This window comes from Nothobranchius furzeri, chromosome 9 (genome assembly GCF_043380555.1).
Source record: "Nothobranchius furzeri strain GRZ-AD chromosome 9, NfurGRZ-RIMD1, whole genome shotgun sequence".
Classification (NCBI taxonomy): Eukaryota; Metazoa; Chordata; class Actinopteri; order Cyprinodontiformes; family Nothobranchiidae; genus Nothobranchius; species Nothobranchius furzeri.
Window position 1 is genome coordinate 65,935,247 of NC_091749.1, and position 23,488 is coordinate 65,958,734.

The window sequence follows — 23,488 nt, forward strand, 5'->3', positions numbered from 1 at the left end:
AACCAACGTTGGTTAGAAATAAAGTTTTACCTTTATGGTGTTGGTTCTGATGGTTGTCGCTGGTTCTGATTGGTCAGACAGGTGTTGCGTTTAATGTGGTTCTGTGTGTCTGAAGGTGTGCAGGTGCGGTCCGATCGTTTCAGCTGTCCAGAAGAAGAGCAGCTCGTCGGCCAGCTGCGCACACAGGTGAGTGAGTGAGTGAGTGAGTGAGTGAGTGAGATTCCTCTTCAGAATCTTCTGGAACTTCTGAAGGACTTGTTGGTGTCTGTGGGGTTTGCAGGTGGAGGAGCTGGAGGAGAAGCTGTTCAATCAGACCCAGGAGCTGGAGAGACTCCGCTCTGAATTGGTGAGGTCCTGCTGGTCACACCTGTCTGCATCAGGTCTCCTGGTCATAAACGGTAGTCGCTCAGACACTTAACTCACGTTGCCTGCTGGTGGTGGTCGCAGGGACTGATGGCGCCAGCGTTTGGCATGCCTCACCTCTGTCAGTGCGCCCCAAGGAAGCTGTGGCTACATTGTAGCTCATCATCACCAGCATGTGAATGGGTCAATGACTGATTGTGTTATGAAGTGCCTTGGGGGGTTGTAGAACCCTAAGAAGGCGGGCCGTGTACCATATATATAAAGCTACGATCCAGGGTATTTTTTATCTGACTGTTTTTCACACCTTAAGCAGTTTTTTTTCACTTTCATATTTATTTGGCTGAAAGCAACGCCTCATAAACGTGCACCTCCAACTGGCGAACGGAGCCTTTCAGCAGTTAGGTTACGGTGTTCAAAACAAACACACGGCAAGGAAGAGTTTCAATTCTGCTTTTAATGACCGTTACTTAAGACAGACACTAGAGGGCGCTAAACGCAAGCCGAAACGGCAACATTTATTTTGAGTGTTTGCAAAACCTGTCATGTCCTCCTGACCTGAAGGGGGCAACGGACCTGGAGAAGCAGCTGGAGCGGCTGGTGGTGGAGAATGAGCGTCTGAAACAGGAGCTGAATTCCTGCAGAAGCTCCGAGTTCCAGAAGCTTGATGTTGCTGCAGGAACATGCAGCTGCAGCCGCTGCCCCCACAGACAGGTGAGTTCATACAGCTGCACATGCCCAGGTAAGTCCATACCTACCCCACCTGTTTTTGTTGCAGGAAGTGGAAGTCCTGAGGAGAGAGATGTCCTACCAGGAGAACCGGGCCCAGCTGAGGGAGCAGCACCTGGCTGAGGTGGAGCAGGAGCTCCGGAAAGAGACCTGTAGGGTGGAGGGTCTGCAGGAGCACCTGGATGAGTCGAGGAGGAGGCAGAGGGAGGTTGAGCATAAACTCCGCCTCCAGCTGCAGGATTGTGAGGAACAGCTGGCCAAGCAGGCTGCAGCGCCCCCTAGAGTCAGGGTGAGGACCGGGTATGGAAGCCCTGGGAGGACAAATCTACTTCTGTTTCTGACCTCAGAATAAGGAGGTTCTTCCTTTCTTTGGGTTTGGATTCACTTTTCACGCTGAGACTCTTAATCAGGTATCAGAAGACTAAGGATCAGGGACCCGACATCAGGGAACGAGGACCAGACACCATGGACCCGAGACTAGGGACCAGGCATCAGAGACCAGATACCTTGGACCCGAGACTAGGAACCAGGCATCAGAGACCAGACACCATGGACCCGAGACTAGGAACCAGGCATCAGAGACCAGACACCATGGACCCGAGACTAGGAACCAGGCATCAGAGACCAGACACCATGGACCTGAGACTAGGAACCAGGCATCAGAGACCAGACACCATGGACCTGAGACTAGGAACCAGGCATCAGAGACCAGACACCATGGACCTGAGACTAGGAACCAGGCATCAGAGACCAGACACCATGGACCTGAGACTAGGAACCAGGCATCAGAGACCAGACACCATGGACCTGAGACTAGGAACCAGGCATCAGGGAACTGAGACCAGACACCATGGACCTGAGACTAGGAACCAGACATCAGGGACCAGAGACCATGGACCTGAGACTAGGAACCAGGCATCAGGGACCAGAGACCATGGACCTGAGACTAGGAACCAGGCATCAGGGACCAGACACCATGGACCCGAGACTAGGAACCTGGCATCAGGGACCAGAGACCATGGACCCGAGACTAGGAACCAGGCATCAGAGACCAGACACCATGGACCCGAGACTAGGAACCAGGCATCAGAGACCAGAGACCATGGACCCGAGACTAGGAACCAGGCATCAGAGACCAGACACCATGGACCTGAGACTAGGGACCAGGCATCAGGGACCAGACACCATGGACCTGAGACTAGGGACCAGGCATCAGGGACCAGAGACCATGGACCCGAGACTAGGAACCAGGCATCAGAGACCAGACACCATGGACCCGAGACTAGGAACCAGGCATCAGAGACCAGACACCATGGACCTGAGACTAGGAACCAGGCATCAGGGAACTGAGACCAGACACCATGGACCTGAGACTAGGAACCAGACATCAGGGACCAGAGACCATGGACCTGAGACTAGGAACCAGACATCAGGGACCAGAGACCATGGACCTGAGACTAGGAACCAGGCATCAGGGACCAGAGACCATGGACCTGAGACTAGGAACCAGGCATCAGGGACCAGACACCATGGACCTGAGACTAGGGATCAGGCATCAGGGACCAGAGACCATGGACCTGAGACTAGGAACCAGGCATCAGGGACCAGAGACCATGGACCTGAGACTAGGAACCAGGCATCAGGGACCAGACACCATGGACCTGAGACTAGGGACCAGGCATCAGAGACCAGACACCATGGACCTGAGACTAGGAACCAGGCATCAGAGACCAGACACCATGGACCCGAGACTAGGGACCAGGCATCAGAGACCAGACACCATGGACCTGAGACTAGGAACCAGGCATCAGGGACCAGACACCATGGACCCGAGACTAGGGACCAGGCATCAGAGACCAGACACCATGGACCCGAGACTAGGGACCAGGCATCAGAGACCAGACACCATGGACCCGAGACTAGGAACCAGGCATCAGAGACCAGACACCATGGACCCGAGACTAGGGACCAGGCATCAGAGACCAGACACCATGGACCTGAGACTAGGAACCAGGCATCAGGGACCAGACACCATGGACCCGAGACTAGGGACCAGGCATCAGAGACCAGACACCATGGACCTGAGACTAGGGACCAGGCATCAGAGACCAGACACCATGGACCTGAGACTAGGAACCAGGCATCAGGGACCAGACAACATGGACCTGAGACTAGGGACCAGGCATCAGAGACCAGACACCATGGACCTGAGACTAGGAACCAGGCATCAGGGACCAGACACCATGGACCCGAGACTAGGGACCAGGCATCAGAGACCAGACACCATGGACCTGAGACTAGGAACCAGGCATCATGGACCCGAAACTAGGGACCAGGCATCAGAGACCAGACACCATGGACCTGAGACTAGGGACCAGGCATCAGAGACCAGACACCATGGACCTGAGACTAGGAACCAGGCATCAGGGACCAGACACCATGGACCTGAGACTAGGGACCAGGCATCAGGGACCAGAGACCATGGACCTGAGACTAGGGACCAGGCATCAGAGACCAGACACCATGGACCTGAGACTAGGAACCAGGCATCAGGGACCAGACACCATGGACCTGAGACTAGGGACCAGGCATCAGGGACCAGAGACCATGGACCTGAGACTAGGGACCAGGCATCAGAGACCAGACACCATGGACCCGAGACTAGGAACCAGGCATCATGGACCCGAAACTAGGGACCAGGCATCCGAGACCAGACACCATGGACCTGAGACTAGGGACCAGGCATCAGAGACCAGACACCATGGACCTGAGACTAGGAACCAGGCATCAGGGACCAGACACCATGGACCTGAGACTAGGGACCAGGCATCAGGGACCAGAGACCATGGACCTGAGACTAGGGACCAGGCATCAGAGACCAGACACCATGGACCTGAGACTAGGAACCAGGCATCAGGGACCAGACACCATGGACCTGAGACTAGGGACCAGGCATCAGGGACCAGAGACCATGGACCTGAGACTAGGGACCAGGCATCAGAGACCAGACACCATGGACCTGAGACTAGGGACCAGGCATCAGAGACCAGACACCATGGACCTGAGACTAGGGACCAGGCATCAGGGACCAGACACCATGGACCTGAGACTAGGGACCAGGCATCAGGGACCAGAGACCATGGACCTGAGACTAGGAACCAGGCATCAGGGAACTGAGACCAGACACCATGGACCCAAGACTAGGAACCAGGCATCATGGACCCGAAACTAGGGACCAGGCATCAGAGACCAGACACCATGGACCCGAGACTAGGAACCAGGCATCAGAGACCAGACACCATGGACCTGAGACTAGGGACCAGGCATCAGGGACCAGAGACCATGGACCTGAGACTAGGGACCAGGCATCAGAGACCAGACACCATGGACCTGAGACTAGGAACCAGGCATCAGGGAACTGAGACCAGACACCATGGACCTGAGACTAGGAACCAGACATCAGGGACCAGAGACCATGGACCTGAGACTAGGAACCAGACATCAGGGACCAGAGACCATGGACCTGAGACTAGGAACCAGGCATCAGGGACCAGAGACCATGGACCTGAGACTAGGAACCAGGCATCAGGGACCAGACACCATGGACCTGAGACTAGGGATCAGGCATCAGGGACCAGAGACCATGGACCTGAGACTAGGAACCAGGCATCAGGGACCAGAGACCATGGACCTGAGACTAGGAACCAGGCATCAGGGACCAGACACCATGGACCTGAGACTAGGGACCAGGCATCAGAGACCAGACACCATGGACCTGAGACTAGGAACCAGGCATCAGAGACCAGACACCATGGACCCGAGACTAGGGACCAGGCATCAGAGACCAGACACCATGGACCTGAGACTAGGAACCAGGCATCAGGGACCAGACACCATGGACCCGAGACTAGGGACCAGGCATCAGAGACCAGACACCATGGACCCGAGACTAGGGACCAGGCATCAGAGACCAGACACCATGGACCCGAGACTAGGAACCAGGCATCAGAGACCAGACACCATGGACCCGAGACTAGGGACCAGGCATCAGAGACCAGACACCATGGACCTGAGACTAGGAACCAGGCATCAGGGACCAGACACCATGGACCCGAGACTAGGGACCAGGCATCAGAGACCAGACACCATGGACCTGAGACTAGGGACCAGGCATCAGAGACCAGACACCATGGACCTGAGACTAGGAACCAGGCATCAGGGACCAGACAACATGGACCTGAGACTAGGGACCAGGCATCAGAGACCAGACACCATGGACCCGAGACTAGGAACCAGGCATCATGGACCCGAAACTAGGGACCAGGCATCCGAGACCAGACACCATGGACCTGAGACTAGGGACCAGGCATCAGAGACCAGACACCATGGACCTGAGACTAGGAACCAGGCATCAGGGACCAGACACCATGGACCTGAGACTAGGGACCAGGCATCAGGGACCAGAGACCATGGACCTGAGACTAGGGACCAGGCATCAGAGACCAGACACCATGGACCTGAGACTAGGAACCAGGCATCAGGGACCAGACACCATGGACCTGAGACTAGGGACCAGGCATCAGGGACCAGAGACCATGGACCTGAGACTAGGGACCAGGCATCAGAGACCAGACACCATGGACCTGAGACTAGGGACCAGGCATCAGAGACCAGACACCATGGACCTGAGACTAGGGACCAGGCATCAGGGACCAGACACCATGGACCTGAGACTAGGGACCAGGCATCAGGGACCAGAGACCATGGACCTGAGACTAGGAACCAGGCATCAGGGAACTGAGACCAGACACCATGGACCCAAGACTAGGAACCAGGCATCATGGACCCGAAACTAGGGACCAGGCATCAGAGACCAGACACCATGGACCCGAGACTAGGAACCAGGCATCAGAGACCAGACACCATGGACCTGAGACTAGGGACCAGGCATCAGGGACCAGAGACCATGGACCTGAGACTAGGGACCAGGCATCAGAGACCAGACACCATGGACCTGAGACTAGGAACCAGGCATCAGGGAACTGAGACCAGACACCATTGACCCAAGACTAGGAACCAGGCATCATGGACCCGAAACTAGGGACCAGGCATCAGAGACCAGACACCATGGACCTGAGACTAGGGACCAGGCATCAGAGACCAGACACCATGGACCCGAGACTAGGAACCAGGCATCAGGGACCAGAGACCATGGACCTGATACTAGGGACCAGGCATCGGGAACCAGACATTGTAGACGAGAGACCAGATCTAGTAGACCTGTGTTTTGTTCTGACAAGTCATGCACCCTGACTCATGATTAAATTCAAAGGTGAAGTGACCTTTGAACTCTGTCTCTCAGTATGTGCCCCAGACAGAGGCGGACTCTCAGAAAGTTCGGACAGAGATGCAGATGAAGAACGACGTCCTGCAGGAGCAGCTGTCTGTGCAGAAGCAACTGCTGCAGGAGCTCAAGACCCAGCTGCACGAGTCACAGAGGACCTGCACTCAGCTTCGAACCCAGGTAGGTACAGGTGCTGCAGGGAACCGTTTCTGAGAACAAGACTGGACTCTAGATCACCATGGTAACAGAGACTGGACAACTGTCATAATGTATCCTCAGTGTCTGACCCGACTCGGCCTGCCCAGTTAACTCGATTACAAACCAACGAGACCTGTAGGGCTTACTCGGGTCAGACTCCGTTTAGAATTGAGAACTCTAGGAGATGGCATGTGATCCAAAAACCCCAAATACATTTCTATTAAGAGTGTGATTTATAAAGAAATGACTTTGCTTAGAGTTTCAGCAGAGTTTTAGTACGGATCCTGCACAGAGGTTTTTACAAATGAGGCCTCAGATCTCAACCAGGTCTGTCGGGACCAGGTCTGGACCAGTAGTAATCTCAGCCACACAATAAACTCCTCAAATGAAGATGAAGCTCCTGATGAGGATGAGGTTCTGATACACAAACGCTCTGGCTGTTTACTTCAGATCGTGGTCTACAAGGGCGAGATGGAGCGAGCTCAGAGTCAGCTGGAGGTGGAGATGCAGAACCTGGAGGAGGAGAAGAACCGCGTGATTGAGGAGGCGTTCATCAGAGCAGAGAGCGAGATGAAAGCTGTCCATGAGAACCTGGCAGGTGTGTGTGTGTGCGTGTGTGTGTGCGTGTGTGTGTGTGTGTGTGTGTGTGTGTGTGTGTGTGTGTGTGTGTGTGTGCGTGTGTGTGTGTGTGTGTGTGTGTGTGCTCTCCTGACCATGTTGCTGTCTGCAGGGGTCCGTCTGAACCTTTTGACCCTACAGCCAGCTCTCAGGACTCTGACGGTGGACTACAACAGTCTGAAGAAGCAGGCTCAGGACTTCCCTTCCATGCTGGATAAGGCCATCAGAGACGCCAAACAGGAGGTTTGCTGCTTTGTTCTTCTTATCAATGTAGAAAATGTACAGGAAGTGAGCATAGACGGCAGTAGGGCGGTAAACGGTCATCTAGGGAGTAAATAGAATAGAATCACTTCTGTTCCCTAACTAAAGGGCTGCATGGTGGCGCAGTGGTTAGCATTGTTGCCTCGCAGCACGGAGGTCGCAGGTTCGAAACTCGGCTGCGGCCTTTCTGCCTGGAGTTGCATGTTCTCCCCATGCATGTGTGGGTTTCCTCCGGGTACTCCGGTTTCCCCCACAGATCACAACGTGCCCTATAGGCTATAAATTGTAAGTCGCTTTGGATAAAAGCGTCTGCTAAATAAATAAACATAAACATAAAGTCTAAAGTTGTTCTCGACCATAGAGGTTTAGGTTATATTTCAATAGTTTTCCATTAAAAGTTTGTGTTTCTTGGAGAAGCTCCACGTCTGCCCTTTCCTTTTGCAGTTTTGTTGTGTCTTAGGTGTGTTCTCGCTGTGTCGTAGCTCTAATTCCATGCTGTAGTTCTTTTTTAAAACACAGAGCAGTTTTGTTTACCTGTTTTCCCGCTACGTTTCGTTTGCGGCTGCAAACTTCCTCAGGCTGACGCTGATGGTGGCGTCACTTCCTTCTCCGTTTATATGAAATCCCATGCAAACTCTGCAATAGAACATACGTAGGAGAAACCAGACGCCAACTCAACACACAAACAATAGAACACAGAAAGGAGTGCGAGAAAGAAACAAGTCGAAAACACACAAAACAAGAAGCAGAAAGCACAAAAGAGAAGTCAGCCGTAACAGATCACGGCACAAGAGAAAACCATATAATGGACTGGGACAACACAAGGATCATAAACACGGAACAACAGAAATACAAAAGATGGATAAAAGAAGCAATCGAGATAAGGAGACGTGGATGTGGGACCATGAACAGAGACGATGGGGTCGACACATTGGATCGTGTACGGGACTGCATCATCGGAGAGGGGAGAGCGGGCAGCAGAGGGCGACAACGTCCTCTGCTGCCCGCGGATAAACGGAGAAGGAAGTGACGCCACCATCAGCGTCAGCCTGAGGAAGTTTGCAGCCGCAGACGAAACGTAGCGGGAAAACAGGTAACGAAACTGCTCTGTGTTTTAAAAAAGAACTACAGCGTGGAGTTTTGGAGCGACTTCACTCCTTTTTATAGGATTACTGAGGCCGCGTTACCCTTATGGGATGTAATCGTGTAGCATCAATAAAATAACCGCCCCTTTTTACATGAGTAGTGAGTTTTTCATATTTGATTTTAGCTGAAGCTCACACACACACACACACACACACACACACACACACACACTAGTTTACTCCATCTGCTCACCAGAAGATTCTGGTTCTACTTTTTGACCTAAGGTCAGCTGTAACCACGTGTGTGTTTGTCAGATTTGCCAGGTGATCAGTCAGGTGAGCAGCACCAGCCAGGACCTGCTGCAGAAATATAAACGAGAGATGAACCTGAGAAAGAAGATCCACAACGAGCTGGTCCGGCTCAAAGGTCTGAACCAGACCTCCCCACCTGAGGAAACACCTCCACCTGTAACCTGAACCCTAACGTCCACACCTTTTGTCTCACAGGTAACATCAGAGTGTTTTGTCGGGTTCGGCCCGTCAGTCAGGATGAGCAGGACTCTGCCGACTCCAGAACGGTTCTGAGCTTCGACTCTGACGACAGCGATGTTCTCTACATCTCCAACAAGGGCAAAACGATGACGTTTGAGCTGGACAAGGTCTTCCCACCTCAAGCCACACAGGAGGAGGTGAGCAGGATCTCCTGACTTGTGTCTGGGCCCACCTGCTGAGTCAGGGGACCCATGGGTTCTGATCTGTGCAGGTTTAATGTTCTCTGAGCTGAAGGTACAGGTGAGTCACATGAGTCAGAGGTCATTTGGAAGTTTCCGAACACATTATCTAGGTTTTAGCGATGACTCGGTTGATTGGCTCGATTTAGCTGTTGTCCTTATCACAGCTGGCTTCTATCATCCTCACCTGTTGGTCTTCTCTCTGAATGGTCCATTAGGTGTTCCAGGAAGTCCAGTCGTTGGTCACTTCCTGCATTGACGGATATAACGTCTGTATCTTTGCCTACGGACAGACGGGCTCTGGGAAAACGTATACCATGGAGGTATGGCGGGTTGTCCGGAGTGACATCTTCTTTAACCTAAACACAGACTAAAAACGCCACCTGTGTGCGTTTAGGGCGTGGCCTCTGACCCCGGCATCAACCAGCGAGCACTCCGTCTGCTCTTTGCTGAGGTGATGGAGAAAGCTCCAGACTGGGTCTACCGGATCACCGTCAGCATGGTGGAGATCTACAACGAAATGCTGCGGTATGAACACCGACTAATTCCTGCTCCTCGGCGTCAGTCCTAGTTTAGACTGGTCCTCGCGGATCAGCTGGGTTAGAGCTAGAACAGTCCGACAGGTCCAGGTGAGCTGTTTCCTGCTGCAGTAGATCAGGTCCAGTTAGTGGGATGGTTTTTCTCTGCCCTGAGTCTGGTCTGCAGGCACTAAACGCTGTGGTTCCTGCAGTGACCTGCTCAGGGAGAATCCCGGCGATAAACTGGACATAAGGTTGAACCCTGATGGCAGCGGACAGCTTTACGTTCCTGGACTGACGGAGATCACCGTGCAGAGCCCCGAGGACATAAACAAGGTAAAGACTTCCTGTTCCTTTCAGTGTCAAACTCCCGTTTTTGCTTTAATCTCATTCGTTTAAAATTCTGCTAAACTGAGATGAATCAACTTCCTGTGGAGTTGAAACCAGCTGCTTTATTTTTACATCGTTTTTTTGTTGAAGTTTGGCCGCACTTAATATAAACAAGAAGCCTTCAGTGACTAACGTGTGCGTACCTGTCCCCAGGTGTTCGAATTGGGTCACATGAACCGAGCCACAGCATGCACCAACCTGAATGAGCACAGCTCGCGCTCTCACGCGCTCCTCATCATCATCGTGTCTGGATTCAACAGCACAGCTGGAACCAGAACACAAGGTTGGTTCTGCTAGTCTCCATTACAAGGATCCCGGTCCACTTCGCCCAGGACCTGGCTCTAACCTGGTCGGGTGCCTTCCATTGTCCTACATGTTGATTCATTAAGACGCATATCTAATGGTCCTTTTAGGGGATCATGATTGTTTTAATTATAATAGCTCTATAGTCGATACAAAACATGTAAATGAAGCTCGTCGTCGTCGTCTTCCTCCATTTATCCGGGTCCGGGTCGCGGGGGCAGCATCCCAACTAGGGAGCTCAAGACCGTCCTCTCCCCGGCCACCTCCACCAGCTCCTCCGGCAGGACCCCAAGGCGTTCCCAGACCAGATTGGAGATGTAACCTCTCCAACGTGTCCTGGGTCGACCCGGGGGCCTCCTGCCGGCAGGACATGCCTGAAACACCTCCCCAGGGAGGAATCCAGGAGGCATCCTGACCAGATGCCCAAACCACCTCAACTGACTCCTTTCGATCCGGAGGAGCAGCGGTTCTACTCCGAGTCCCTCCCGAATGTCCGAGCTCCTCACCCTATCTCTAAGGCTGAGCCCGGCCACCCTACGGAGGAAACTCGTTTCGGCCGCTTGTATCCGCGATCTCGTTCTTTCGGTCATTACCCAAATCTCATGACCATAGGTGAGGATTGGGACGTAGATGGACCGGTAAATCGAGAGCCTGGCTCTCTGGCTCAGCTCCCTCTTCACCACGACAGATCGGCTCAGCGTCCGCATCACTGCAGACGCCGAACCAATCCGCCTGTCGATCTCCCGATCCCTCCTACCCTCACTCGTGAACAAGACCCCGAGATACTTAAACTCCTCCACTTGAGGTAGGACCTCTCTCCCGACCCGGAGTTGGCAAACCACCTTTTCCCGGTCGAGAACCATGGTCTCAGATTTGGAGCTCTTTCCACTAAATCCTTCTCTCATAAAGAGATCTCAGCAGTGTTATTCTTGATATTTCCTGTATGGGCCGTTTCAAGGCTTTTAAAGAAAACAAGCTGTTGCTGGCCATGCCCACCCATCCCTGATAGGCTGGGCATTTACCACACATGAAAATGGAGAGTTACGGTCACATCCTTGCTTTCTCCAACAACGGTGTTATCGTTGAAGTACTGTGTCACTTCCAGATGATTTTGGTTGCTTTTGAGACTGTGTCCATGTCCGAGTTGGGAAAGTTGGTCCATCTGGTTCTCTCTGTGATGTTCTTCCTCCTAGGATACTAAGGGAAGCACCCTTTCTTTTGACTATTATAAGTGGTAGTCTTAGTTCTGGTGTGGTTCTGGCTTCTGGACTGGACGTTTCACTATTGGCTAATTATAGGCCCATCTCGAAGCTCCCCTTTTTATCAAAGCTCCTGGAGAGAGTCGTGTATTCTCAACTAGTTGCTTTTTTTAAACACTCAGGAGATCTGGGAGGCTTTCCAGTTGCTGTTCAGGGCTGGTCACAGTACTGGGATTGCTCTCCTCATGGTCCTCAATGACAGCTCTTTGGCAAGCAACATCGGAGATATGATAAATGATAAATGACCCGCACTTGTGTAGCGCCTCTCAGAGTAAGGACTACAAAGCACTTTACACTACAGTGTATCATTCATCCATTCACACACACATTCATACGCTGGTGGTGATGAGCTACGATGTAGCCACAGCTGCCCTGGGGGCGCACTGACAGAGGCGAGGCTGCCGAGCACTGGCGCCACCGGACCCTCAGACCACCACCAGTAGGCAAGGTGGGTTAAGTGTCTTGCCCAAGGACACGACAGCAGAATTCTCTGTCCGGAGACGGGATCGAACCTGCAACCTTCCGATTACTGGACAACCCGCTCAACCTGTTGAGCTACTGATGCCCCTGCTGTAGATGTAGATCAGGGTATCCGCGGGTCCTTAAAAAGTCTTAAATTAGCTTTTCCAAATTTAAGGCCTTAAAAATCCTTAAAAATGACAAATAATCCTTAAATACAGTTTCCAAAGGTCTTAAATTACCAAAGACCCAATAAATAAGATTCTATTATTTCTGTCAAATTTTTCGTGAATTTCTAGTTAGTGTTCAGCATTTTTTGTGTATGATGTTGGCGTAAGCGGAACCGTACACATTCAGCTGGTTGTGAAAGGGGGCTATCTTTAGATGAGCACATTAGCTGGTTAAGCTAGTGGGAGCTCGCGCCATGGGGAAGTGCAAGTTTAATGGTAACTGGATGGTTAATCCCACGTTCGCAAAGTGGTTAGCACCGGTTCCAGGCAATAGCTGGAAATTATAGCTTAAATTTAATTTTAAAAATAGCTTAAATTTGGTCAAAGTGGCCTTAAAAAAGGTCTTAAAAAGTCTTAAATTTGACTCCCTTAAACCTGCAGATACCCTGGTAGATGCTGTAGTTCTGTTGCTGTTATCTGTCTGCGGCCGTTGATGCGGTTGATCACGACTGCAGAGCTGAGTGGAGATCTTAGGGCTAGCGTTGGAGTGGACTCGCTCATACCTTCATGCCAGGAGCTTTTGTGTGAGGATGGGTGAGGCGTCATCACCTTGGGTGGGCCTACAATGGGGCGTTCCGCAGGGCTCTGTCCTGGGCCTCCTTCTGTGTACCTTTGGGGATTCTCCTACATCAGCATGGTGTGAAATTCCATCTATATGCTGACAACTGTCAGATGTATCTCCTCCTTTGGCGGGGAACTGGTGGATCAATTTCTACGAAGGCCAATCTGTTTCAAAATGCACAAACTTTTACCTGTTGTGTGTGTTTGTACAACATGATGTGCAACATGACCATCAAACATGAAACACTTCTCAACCTTTTTTTTTTTTTTTTTTTTGACTGGGAGAACGTGTCGGGATTTGTGTGTTACACAGCACAGAGTTCTTAAAGTTGTGAAAGCAAACATGGCTGGAATCTCACAGTATTCACTCACGGTGGTGACAGAGGAGTCTAGTGCCCATCTTGGAACTGGAGGGTTGCTGGGTTGAGCCCCACTCTGTCTGTCACAGTCGTGTCTTTAAGCACCACCTGGTGGTGGTCAGAGGGACCGGTGGCGCCAGTGTTTGGCAGCCTCACATCCATCAGTGCGTCCTTTCATTTCTAAAGCCTTGTGAGATGAACTTGAATTAAAAGGTTTGGATGTGAGACCTGATTTCCTGTGTTCTGGTCTAGGAAAGCTTAACCTGGTGGATCTGGCAGGCTCTGAGCGGATCGGGAAGTCTGGAGCAGAGGGCAGTCGGCTCAGAGAGGCTCAGTGCATCAACAAGTCGCTTTCTGCTCTCGGTGATGTCATCAGCGCGCTACGAGGAAAATACTCCCACGTTCCCTTCAGGAACTCCCGCCTCACCTACCTGCTGCAGGACTCTCTGAGCGGTGACAGCAAAACTCTGATGATGGTCCAGGTGAGACCTGGTGAAGTCCAGAAACTAGTCTTTGTTCCTTCCTGCTGTCTCATGCCTGCCATTCCTGCAGGTTTCTCCGTTGCCTGGCAACATGAGTGAGTCGGTGTGCTCGCTGAAGTTTGCTCAGCGTGTTCGCAGCGTCGAGCTAAACTCTTCCTCTAGGCGGCACGAGAACTCGTCCACCTCTTCCTCACCCACTCACAACAGTGTGGAGGTAACTCTAAGCTCCGCCCAGCTGGTCAGGGCTGAGACGTTCACATTTTTTTGGTATCTTCAAAATAAAAGTAGACTAAACAGTGTGAAGTCTTATATTACAGTCAGATGCACGACGGTTTTAATAAATCTGCTGTAATGGAGCCATACGTGAGGCTCCTGGGCTGGACACTAACCCAGGTCTAGGAGGTGGCCAAGCTTGCTCTCCATCTACATTTTGATGCCTGTTGATAAGACCTTGTCGTAGAAGATTCAGTCCAAAATAGTGCTGAACAATTTTAAGAAAAGGATTAAATAGAGATTTTTTAGCTGCATGTTTATGCGATTTTGTCCTGCCGTTACCCAAATTCATGGCCTTGGGTGAAGGTTGGGATAAAGGTCGTCCAGTACCGTATTTTCCGGAGTATAAGTCGCACCAGCCATAAAATGTATAATGAGGAAGAAAAAAAAACATATATGTCGCATTTTGGGGGGAAATTTTATTATTTTTCTTACGAAATCTGAGACCAAGCGTTTCACATCGCAAGACAGGTACCGGTAACAATAACAGAATAAACAATCAGGGCGCAGCAGCGCGCCACGGTCTCCAGCAGAGGATGGCGGTGTTTCAAACCCTCCCAGCGGGGCAGGGGAGCTGAAACCTGGACCGGAGCCGGACCGGAGCAGCGCGGTATACACTGATGTATAGTATAAGTCGCAGGACCAGCCAGACTATGGAAAAAGTGTGACTTATAGTCCGGAAAATACGGTAAGTTAAGAGCCTGGCTGTTTGGCTCGGCTCCTCTTCACACCTACAGACGAGTTCAGCCTGTCCAATTCCCGTTTACTCAGTCGTGAACAAGACCCAGAGATACTTAAGCTCCTCCACTTGTGGTAGAGTCTCTTGTCCGACCTGAAGCTGGCCATTCACCCTTTTCCAACGAGACAAAGACCATGTTCATTATTGCTCTAAAGGGTTCCCGTTGACTGAAACTGCAGATGTGTATTTTCATCCCAAGAACCAGAGCAGGGTTAGGGAACAGGTTCCTGCTGCTCTTCTCTAATCTGTGAGTCTGGATTAGCCATCGTGTTTTCATTTAACTGAGGGCTACAGCCATTAACAACATTTACATTCATATAAAAATAAACTTTGGATATTTGATTCCCCGTCAGATCACTTGTGCTATTTGACCTCTGACCTCTCACCAGCTGGACTCTCCCCCTGTGACGCCGGTCCCCCTCCCCATTTCTAGGGCCAGCAGTGCTGGGTCCACACTGTCTTCCACCTCCAGAACTCCCAGCAGCTCCCGCAGGAGGTCCCAGTCCCAGCTGTCCACAGGTACACACACACACACACACACACACACATTCCCCTACACACACACACACAGACATAAAGGTTTACGCTTTGTTCCTCAGCAGCAGCAGTGCATTCTGGGAGACGAAGCTGTCCAGCTGATGGAGTCCCGCTGTCAGTCTGTCCATCTTCCTCTGTGTCCTCCTCATTCTGTGCTCTGATTGGTTGCTTTTCAGACAGACAGGTTGACGGAAGCAGCCCGTTGTTGGGGGACGGTGGGCAGGTAGGTGAGGGTCTGTGTGCTGATTGGACCGTTTGGCATGAACGCTCAGCATGGCATGCCCCGCCCGCCACCTCCCCTCGTGTTTGTGTGCCTGTAGGCCTGTGGCAGGGCCCACTGAACCCTTGGGTCCAGACGACCTCAGGTTCTGGCCCTTATGAGCGCTGAAACACCTGGAGGTTGTTTAGAGCTCATGTTGTTCCCCCTACCCTTCCCACCACCTGCTGAGGATTATGGGATGGTTGTTTTTATTTTAGCTCTTGGTCTTAAAACACACGAGCTGCAAATGTATTTATTGGTTACTATGGTAACAGTGCTCGTGTTGGCAGAAATTAGGAGGTTAAAGATGAACATGAGCTGCAGGTGGATTCACTTCCTGTTTGGTTAGGGTAAATACCAGCTGTACGCTGCAGGTTTGAGCCTAATGGCTTCCTGTAGCCGAGGGCGCTGCAGATGTTAGTTAAACCTGGACTGAAGGATCTGGCGGAACAACTGAGTCTGCGGTCTGGTTCAGCTGTGGTTCTGATTAATGTTCTCAAAACGTCCACTGGGCTGCTGATTTCAGCTCCGGGCTGGTCCTAGCCAGAGTTCTGGTGACTGTGCTTTAAGGATCTGTGTTCTTCATAGTTTTATCTGGGAATCCCTGGGCTGAGACATTAGATCCCCCCCCCCCCCCCCAACCTATCCTAGGCCCGGGACAGACCTGTTTGTCCCTCCTCCTCATGAGCAGGCCTGCTCCTGCCTCCAGACTCCTGACCAATCAGCAGACTGAACCTTCTCACCTGCTTTTAGTTCAGCGTTTTGTGTGAAAAGTTGAACCTGAAACAAGCTGCAAGATCAAACTGATCAGCTGATTTTGACCAGAACCCCCTGCTGGCTGTGATGTCATGTGTTTGGTCATGTGACTACAGCAAGTGGACGGACTGACTAAAGGTGTTTGTCTCTGCAGGACGTCTGAAGATGACGACTTGATGGATCCGGACCGGACCACGCCCAGAGGTCTCCACTGACTCCTCCCCTGGGTTAGCCCCGGTCCCTAAACCCAGAATAAAATCTACAGTATTTTTTTCTTTTTATAAAATTGCACTTTAAATGTTTTAATGGTTTTTCAGACTTGGACCCACATCTGGGCCAGATGTGGGTCCTGGTTCTGTTGATGTTCCTGGAGATTAAACATCTTTAGTTTTAATTTATGGAAATGGCTTCAACAGAGAATCAGAGGTTTTGTTTCCAGTAGCTGAACTCTTCTGTCCAATCAGACACAAGCAGCTGGACAACTGCAGGTGACCTTTGACCTCAGACACCTTTTGTATTTTGTTTTTAATAAATTCTCCAGAACCAAGCGGCTTAGTGTCATCAATGTTTCAGAACCTTTTAGGTTTTTATTAAATAGTTATCAATCCTCTGATTGGTCCAGAGCAGAACCAGGTCTTAAGTCCTGGTACCTGGTTCAGTAAAGCATGTGATCAAAGTCTGTGCTGGCAGCTGTTCTGGAGATGGGTCAGAACCAGAACCAACGGTTCATCAAATTCAGTCTGTTGGTTTTTAAGACGCGCGCCTCGGTTTGCAGCGAGTCCTCGTGGGTCTGGCTGGTCTCAATGTTGTAGCTTCTTCAACTTCTGTTTTAATTAAACGATAGAAAAGTTTGAGTCCAGCTGATCCACCCTGACCCAGTTCTGCTGGTTCCGGACGGCTCATCAGGGCGTTTCATCCAGCGGTGTCATGAGCAGCTGGAGCTCCTTGAAGGTGCTGCCATGGCGACCCACCTGGCACGCCTTGGTCTTTACGATGTTGCTCAGATTCTTCAGATGTTTGCTGCACTCGCGGCACTTAAGGGTTCTGCAACAAAAAACACAAAGTTCTACAACGTCTGACAGGAAGCACCGAACCCGGTCCGGCCGCTGCTCGCGGAAACTTGCCTCTCTTCTCGGCTGATGTCGACTCCGACGGCCGGCGCCGCCTTCAGGCTCTGGGAGATCAGAGTCCAGAAGTGTTTCATGATGAGCTTCAGAGACGTGGCACCGGTCTGCATGTAGCTGAGGAACAGAACCAGAGCTGGGTCAGCATCCTCCTGCTGATTAAAACCGTTCTGTTCTGACATCACATGATGAGCTCTGATTGGGTCTCACCTCTCATATTTACTCTGCAGCAGCTTGTCCATCTGAGGCAGGACAGACAGAACCAGGTCCAGTTTCCACAACGAGCTAAAAAAAAAATAAATAAACGAGGTCGCATGACTTCACTGTCACGATGACTCCTGTATAATGGGGTCAAAGGTCAAAGACCAGCTAGTGTCTGATTCTCACGGCTGCATGTTGATGATGTTGAGGATGTCCACCACGATGGACAGGTCATTCATTGAGACCGCCATGTCCAAAGCGTTCTACAGAGAAATTCAGGTGTAATCAAATTCCTCAAAGTAATCTGATTACTGACAGGTGCCTCACTAAGCTAGCTAGGCTGTGTCTAGTCTGCTGAGGTTCTGACCCGGTACAGCGGCCTCTGATCAGCCAAACGGTTCTGATAATGGGACAGAACTGGACCGGTCTCACCTTGATGTCCTCCCTGGCCCAGACCGACCGGACCGTCTGCAGGTTCTTGTGCCGGCTGCTCAACATCACACACATGGTGTCGTGACCTTTCCTGATCTGGGTCAGCACCTCGTCGTCGCTTAGCTCTCTGGCCCGGTTGGCTGCAGACTGGACACAGACGATTAGCAACCAGCAGAGGTCACCTGACCAATGGAGGAGTTGGCGCTCACCGGCAAAAAGTCAGCCACATTCAGTCCAAGCGGCTCGGTTCTGGTGCTGGGGATGACTCTGGGCTGATGTTTGGGTTTGGCCAGGTTGACCGGACTGGACGGGGTGGGGACACAAGACATCGGGACCACAGCTGAGGGGATGGGGCACTTTACAGTAGGCTCCACCCTCTGGATGGGAGTAGAGGTGGCGAGGGGCGGAGTCTAAATGGAGCAGAAACACTGGTCACCTGACAAGGTTTGGACAAGTCAAAGGTAAATTTGCTGAGGGGTTCTGATCAGCTTCAAATCAGAACCAGGTGATGGGAGTGAAATGCACAGAACTAATATCAGAATAGAGCCCTGCGCGGGACTTTTCTTCATCCCACTCCCGCCGAATCTCTGACCATTACCGCCCGCAACCGCAACCTATGTGTTACACTCCCGCCCGCAACCGCAAAACTCGGAGAAATTATTACCTCACAATAAAAGAGACGTATTGAGTTTGTGTCCTCTCTGGTCCTGGAGAAAACATGTCATTTTATAGGCTATACCATCCATCTGATGCGGCTCTCTGTGCTTGTAAAATAATGAATAGATATTTAAATAAAAAGCTTTATATTTTACTGCATTAATTTTACATCTGTAAGCTAATTCTAAATGTAAAGATTGTCTGCGTAAACCTGAACAGGTCCAACCCGGTCTTACTGTGAGACCGGGTTGACGTGTCACGCTTGTGTGTAATCATAGGCGCTTTCTGAGCTGAAGAGGATGTGAGATTCTGGGATTCTCCACAGACGGCACATTGGAGACAGGAACAAGCACAATTCAGCCAAAGTTTCATAATCGGGGAACATTTTCTAAATGACAAGTCTCTCTGAGAGACCGGGTTTGGGAAACACTCGCTTCAGTGGGAGGAATCTTCCTGCATGGTTCTGGTTCTGCGACGCTCTCCAAGCCCCTCCCCACATCTTCAGCTCGCTGTGGACCGTACGTACGCGCTGACAGCGAGCTGCGCTGAGCAGTGTCCAGCTCAGATGTTCAGATGGGAATCTTTTCTTGAGTGATTTAGCTACATCTGCGATGTGCAAATAAAATGTCAGTTTGTCTGCATGCGTCGGGTTAATTCTTTCTATTCTTTCTCCGTCAAAATAAACGGTCAAATACAGGAACTGTCCGGTCAACACAACACAAGCCCTGCTTTTAACTGTTCTGTTTTCTTGTGAAAATTGTTGGAAAGAGATAAAATGTAACTTGATTACCGCCAGTGCGCCGTTATCTCCGTGACGGTAAATGAGGGAACAACAAATTGATCGGATCCTGCACGTCTTTTAACAAACGGTCAGGATTGACGCACTTTGTTTTCATTTAGTTTTTAACCCTTTAACGCCGAGGCGTCACCGGTGATCCTGGTGACGCATCGGCGCATGTGATTTCAAATAACTCCTCATACTATAAAATTCTTTAAAAAAAAACATAAAGGAGCTACTGTGTGGTGCTTAAAGAGTTAATGAAATCAAGGCCGTTTCATATTCTATTCTCCTCTGTAATCAGGCAGTGATCGAGGTCGCTTTTCTAAGAGAGACCTGAATGAGAAATATTAACACAATTGGAGAAACTCCTCCAAACGTCTGACTTGCCTTGCTTTGGTTTTTGTGTCATAAAGACCTTGTTTCAGCTTCTTTTCAGCATCAGTTGCCGACTCCCATCACACTCATCCCGATCCCGCACTGTTTCTTTTAGCCGACCGTTCCCGCCCGCAGCAAAGTTCACACCGCCCACCCCCGCAAGATTTGTGTTGGGTCCCGCAGGACCCAATCCTGATGCAGCCCTCTAAATCAGAACTCCCAAACGTTTAAAGGCTTCACAGCCGAGACGTTCACTGACCTTCTGTTTGTCAGGAAATGGAGACATCACATCCTTCAGCTGTCGGCTGATCGCTGCCACGCCCTCTGAGAAGTAGATGAATCCGCTTAGTCAGCAGAACCGACACGGCCAGAACCAGGCCACACCGGCTGTGTGTGTGTGTGTGTGTGTGTGTGTGTGTGTGTGTGTAATGGCCCATCCAGGTGAGGGACACGTTGGTGACCCGCTCAGTCACCTGGTTCGGGTGGACTCACCATCTTCCAGGGGAGCAGGAAAGGGTTCTGATACCCGTGGAGGAGTGCGAGCTGTACAGAACCAGAATCGGGCCGTTACGGTTCTGTTCAGTAAACTCATTCAGAACAGAATATGAAGCTGGGTGTAGTTCTCCTGCTCCACCTACACATGGCGTTCTTGGGCTGGAAGATCTCTTTGTAATCTTCGGCGTTGTGAATCTCTGCTGATGACAGTTTCTCTTCAGCATCATCGTCACTGGGGCTCCGCCTCTCTCCTTCAGGGCTCCGCCTATCAGCATCTGAGCGCTGTTTTACCCTGATGACATCACAGCATGTGAGGGTGACATCATTGACCTGGAGATGAAACAGGAAGCTGTGTTACCTGTGCGAGCTGCAGGAGGTGCTGGGTCTGTCGTAGTTCCGGCGTAGTGCCGATGCTCTGGGTTCCGTAGGGGCGGGGATCGGCTGGTTGTCCTGAATGATTCCCTGGATCACAGCGCTGCCGCTCTGCTTCACCTTCTTCAGGTCCACCACATATGACGAGACACTAGAGAGCTGGTGGGACACGCCGATCTAATCAAGAACACAACAGGGTCACTATTAAACACATCAATGGGTAAAGTTAATGGGGGCAGAGCTACGCACCAGCTGCTCGTTACACACAGCCAAGTCCGACACCTTCCCCCAACCAACCAGAACCGAGTCGAAGCAGCGGTCGGGCTCCCAGCCCAGAACTCGCAGAGAGTCTGAGGAGCCGCTGTAGAGGCAGGAGCCGTCGGGACTGAAGAGGAGACACCTGGGAAAACAGGGATGGGGTCAGACTCAGGTCAACGTCGATGATTTCTTACTGTCTCAGCCTATCCCAGGATTCATTTCAGCTCGAAGGGGAGATTCTTGTTACTGCAACAATGGCGGACAAGGCGCAGGTGTGTGTGTGTGTGTTTGCAACTCCAGTCCTTGAGGACCGCTATCCAGCATGTTTTACAGTTTTCCCTGCAACAACACATCTGATGTTAATCTGCAGCTGATTAACAGGCTTCTGCAGAGCCTGGTGAGCTGCTGAGCAGGTGAATCAGGTGTGCTGGAACTGGGAAACGCAAACATTCTGGATCGTGGCCCTCGAGGACTGGAGCTGCACACCCCTGCAGAGGATTATAGTTTTAAAGACTAGTGGTACAAAAAGAAAAAGCTTAAAGCGGTTGTGTTTTCAGACTTTAGTTGTTCAAACATTTGTTACTAATATAATTTTAGTCAAAAGTCATCATAAACGAGCTCGTATGGTGGCACAGCTGCTGTAGCTCCTCCGGGACAGCATCTGTTTGGCTGTCTCGGTTGCTAGGAGACAGCACATACGCTGAGGTGGGGGCGGGAATAAATATGAAGGCTACTCTGCCACTGTTCCAGTATTTCCTGTAGACAAAGGACTCGGTCTACACCAAACCAGTTTACAACACAGGGTGAGAGCTAACCAAGGCGCCTTACGGAAGGACATGAGAGAATAAAAACAGTTGACAGTGAAAACAAACATGACAAGCGACGGTGGCACAGGAGTTAAGCGCTTGCCCCGTAACAGGATGATTGCAGGTTCGAGCCCCACTCAGTCTGTTGCTGCCGCGTCCTTGGGCAAGACACTTAACCCGCCTTGCCTGCTGGAGGTGGTTGGAGGGACCGGTGGCGCATGTGTACGGAAGACATGCCTCTGTCAGTCCCAGGGCAGCTGTGGCTACAATGTAGCTCATCACCATCAGTGTGTGAATGTGTGAATGACTGATTGTGTTGTAAAGCACCTTGGGGGGTTCCAGGACTCTAGAAGGCGCTATATCAAATACAGGCCATAAATAAAAATGGTCATACGCCAAAAGCCAAGTCATAGAAATGAGTCTTCGGTCTTGACTTGAAGACAGAGACTGATTAAGACCGCCGTATGGAGATGGGAAGACCCTCACCTCTGTCAGTGCGCCCCAGGGCAGCTGTGGCTACAATGTAGCTCATCACCATCAGTGTGTGAATGTGTGTGTGAATGGATGAATGATGCACTGTAGTGTAAAGCGCTTTGGAGTCCTTACTCTGAGAGGCGCTATACAAGTGTGGGCCATTTATTTATCATTTCAAAGGACAGGTGCGGCGTACAGAAAAGCCCACTCCCCCTCGCTTTATAGTTCATTTTGGGGGTGCTGAGCAGCAAATGGTCAGCTGACCTCAGAGACAGCACCGGAGCATTGGGCATGAGCAGCTCTGATATGTAGGAGGGTGCGAGGCCGTCCAATGCCTTATAGACAAAGAGTCAAATCTTGAATCGCACCCTGAAGGTCACGGGAAGCCAGTGTAGACACTCCAAAACCGGAGCGATGCGAGTACTTCTGTTCGGGCTTGTCAGAAATCTAGCAGCAGGATTCTGCACAATCTGCAGCCGGTTCAGTTGAACCAGGAGCACCAATGAACCGTGAATTTGCATAGTCCAAATGAGACCGGGGTGGAAATTAACTACGCAACAACCCAGCCAGCCGGGCCGGTAACTCAAAAAAGTTCCTGGCCCGGCTGAGAATCTACCGGTCCCGCAGGCCATCTGCTAAAAGAGTAAAAAATCACAACTAAAAATAATAATAATAATAATTGAATAAAAACTGAATAAAAAAAGGAAAGGTGAGTTTTATTCAAACAGACATTTAATAAAAATTTAAATGAATAAAATAAGAAAATAATGAAAGGAGCAAAAGATGGCAGTTAAAAAAATAAAAATTTAAAAAATAAAACTAAAAAGATAAACATAAATGCAAAGATGACTTACTATACAAATCTCTTCGCAAATGGCTGCTTTCTTCAGGGCGCGGCAGTGATAAGACGGATCTAATTTTTCACGGTTCAGATCATATCACGGTTTTTAGTCACGGATCAGCAAAAGAAAAAAACAAATAGCTTTGCTCTCTTTTTGATACGTAGAAGTGCAACATTTTCTGCTCAATTTGAAACTTGCTACAAAAGCAGGAGTTACAGAG

General features: G+C 50.7%; 2 protein-coding genes across 13 annotated transcripts in view; one reads left to right on the forward strand and one right to left on the reverse strand.

Annotated features, from left to right (window-relative positions):
• The window catches only part of kifc3 (kinesin family member C3), a 38,967-nt gene extending 21,969 nt beyond the window's left edge, over nucleotides 1-16,998 (forward strand). For 5 of the 12 annotated variants that reach the window (XM_070555075.1, XM_070555077.1, XM_070555068.1 and 2 more), the window contains exons 5-22: nucleotides 116-186; nucleotides 281-346; nucleotides 925-1,074; nucleotides 1,139-1,378; nucleotides 6,452-6,613; nucleotides 7,082-7,229; nucleotides 7,362-7,492; nucleotides 8,911-9,022; nucleotides 9,103-9,284; nucleotides 9,545-9,649; nucleotides 9,724-9,854; nucleotides 10,057-10,180; nucleotides 10,388-10,517; nucleotides 13,658-13,887; nucleotides 13,958-14,101; nucleotides 15,289-15,418; nucleotides 15,499-15,659; nucleotides 16,606-16,998. In XM_070555075.1, coding sequence (XP_070411176.1) covers nucleotides 116-186; nucleotides 281-346; nucleotides 925-1,074; nucleotides 1,139-1,378; nucleotides 6,452-6,613; nucleotides 7,082-7,229; nucleotides 7,362-7,492; nucleotides 8,911-9,022; nucleotides 9,103-9,284; nucleotides 9,545-9,649; nucleotides 9,724-9,854; nucleotides 10,057-10,180; nucleotides 10,388-10,517; nucleotides 13,658-13,887; nucleotides 13,958-14,101; nucleotides 15,289-15,418; nucleotides 15,499-15,659; nucleotides 16,606-16,614 — 2,426 coding nt within the window. In that variant the 3' untranslated portion in view covers nucleotides 16,615-16,998. The remainder of the gene's footprint in view (nucleotides 1-115; nucleotides 187-280; nucleotides 347-924; nucleotides 1,075-1,138; nucleotides 1,379-6,451; nucleotides 6,614-7,081; nucleotides 7,230-7,361; nucleotides 7,493-8,910; nucleotides 9,023-9,102; nucleotides 9,285-9,544; nucleotides 9,650-9,723; nucleotides 9,855-10,056; nucleotides 10,181-10,387; nucleotides 10,518-13,657; nucleotides 13,888-13,957; nucleotides 14,102-15,288; nucleotides 15,419-15,498; nucleotides 15,660-16,605) is intronic. The other 7 variants (XR_011521651.1, XR_011521650.1, XM_070555069.1 and 4 more) reach the window with 7 other exon arrangements.
• Nucleotides 16,999-17,014: 16 nt separating this feature from the next.
• The window catches only part of katnb1 (katanin p80 (WD repeat containing) subunit B 1), a 10,778-nt gene continuing 4,304 nt past the window's right edge, over nucleotides 17,015-23,488 (reverse strand). Inside the window, exons 10-20 of the mRNA XM_070555082.1 lie at nucleotides 21,138-21,288; nucleotides 20,875-21,065; nucleotides 20,660-20,808; nucleotides 20,514-20,564; nucleotides 20,281-20,345; nucleotides 18,418-18,618; nucleotides 18,209-18,355; nucleotides 17,963-18,039; nucleotides 17,786-17,860; nucleotides 17,576-17,692; nucleotides 17,015-17,495 (exon numbers count right to left, since the gene is read on the reverse strand). Of these exons, the coding sequence (XP_070411183.1) occupies nucleotides 17,354-17,495; nucleotides 17,576-17,692; nucleotides 17,786-17,860; nucleotides 17,963-18,039; nucleotides 18,209-18,355; nucleotides 18,418-18,618; nucleotides 20,281-20,345; nucleotides 20,514-20,564; nucleotides 20,660-20,808; nucleotides 20,875-21,065; nucleotides 21,138-21,288 (1,366 nt within the window). The 3' untranslated portion in view covers nucleotides 17,015-17,353. The remainder of the gene's footprint in view (nucleotides 17,496-17,575; nucleotides 17,693-17,785; nucleotides 17,861-17,962; nucleotides 18,040-18,208; nucleotides 18,356-18,417; nucleotides 18,619-20,280; nucleotides 20,346-20,513; nucleotides 20,565-20,659; nucleotides 20,809-20,874; nucleotides 21,066-21,137; nucleotides 21,289-23,488) is intronic.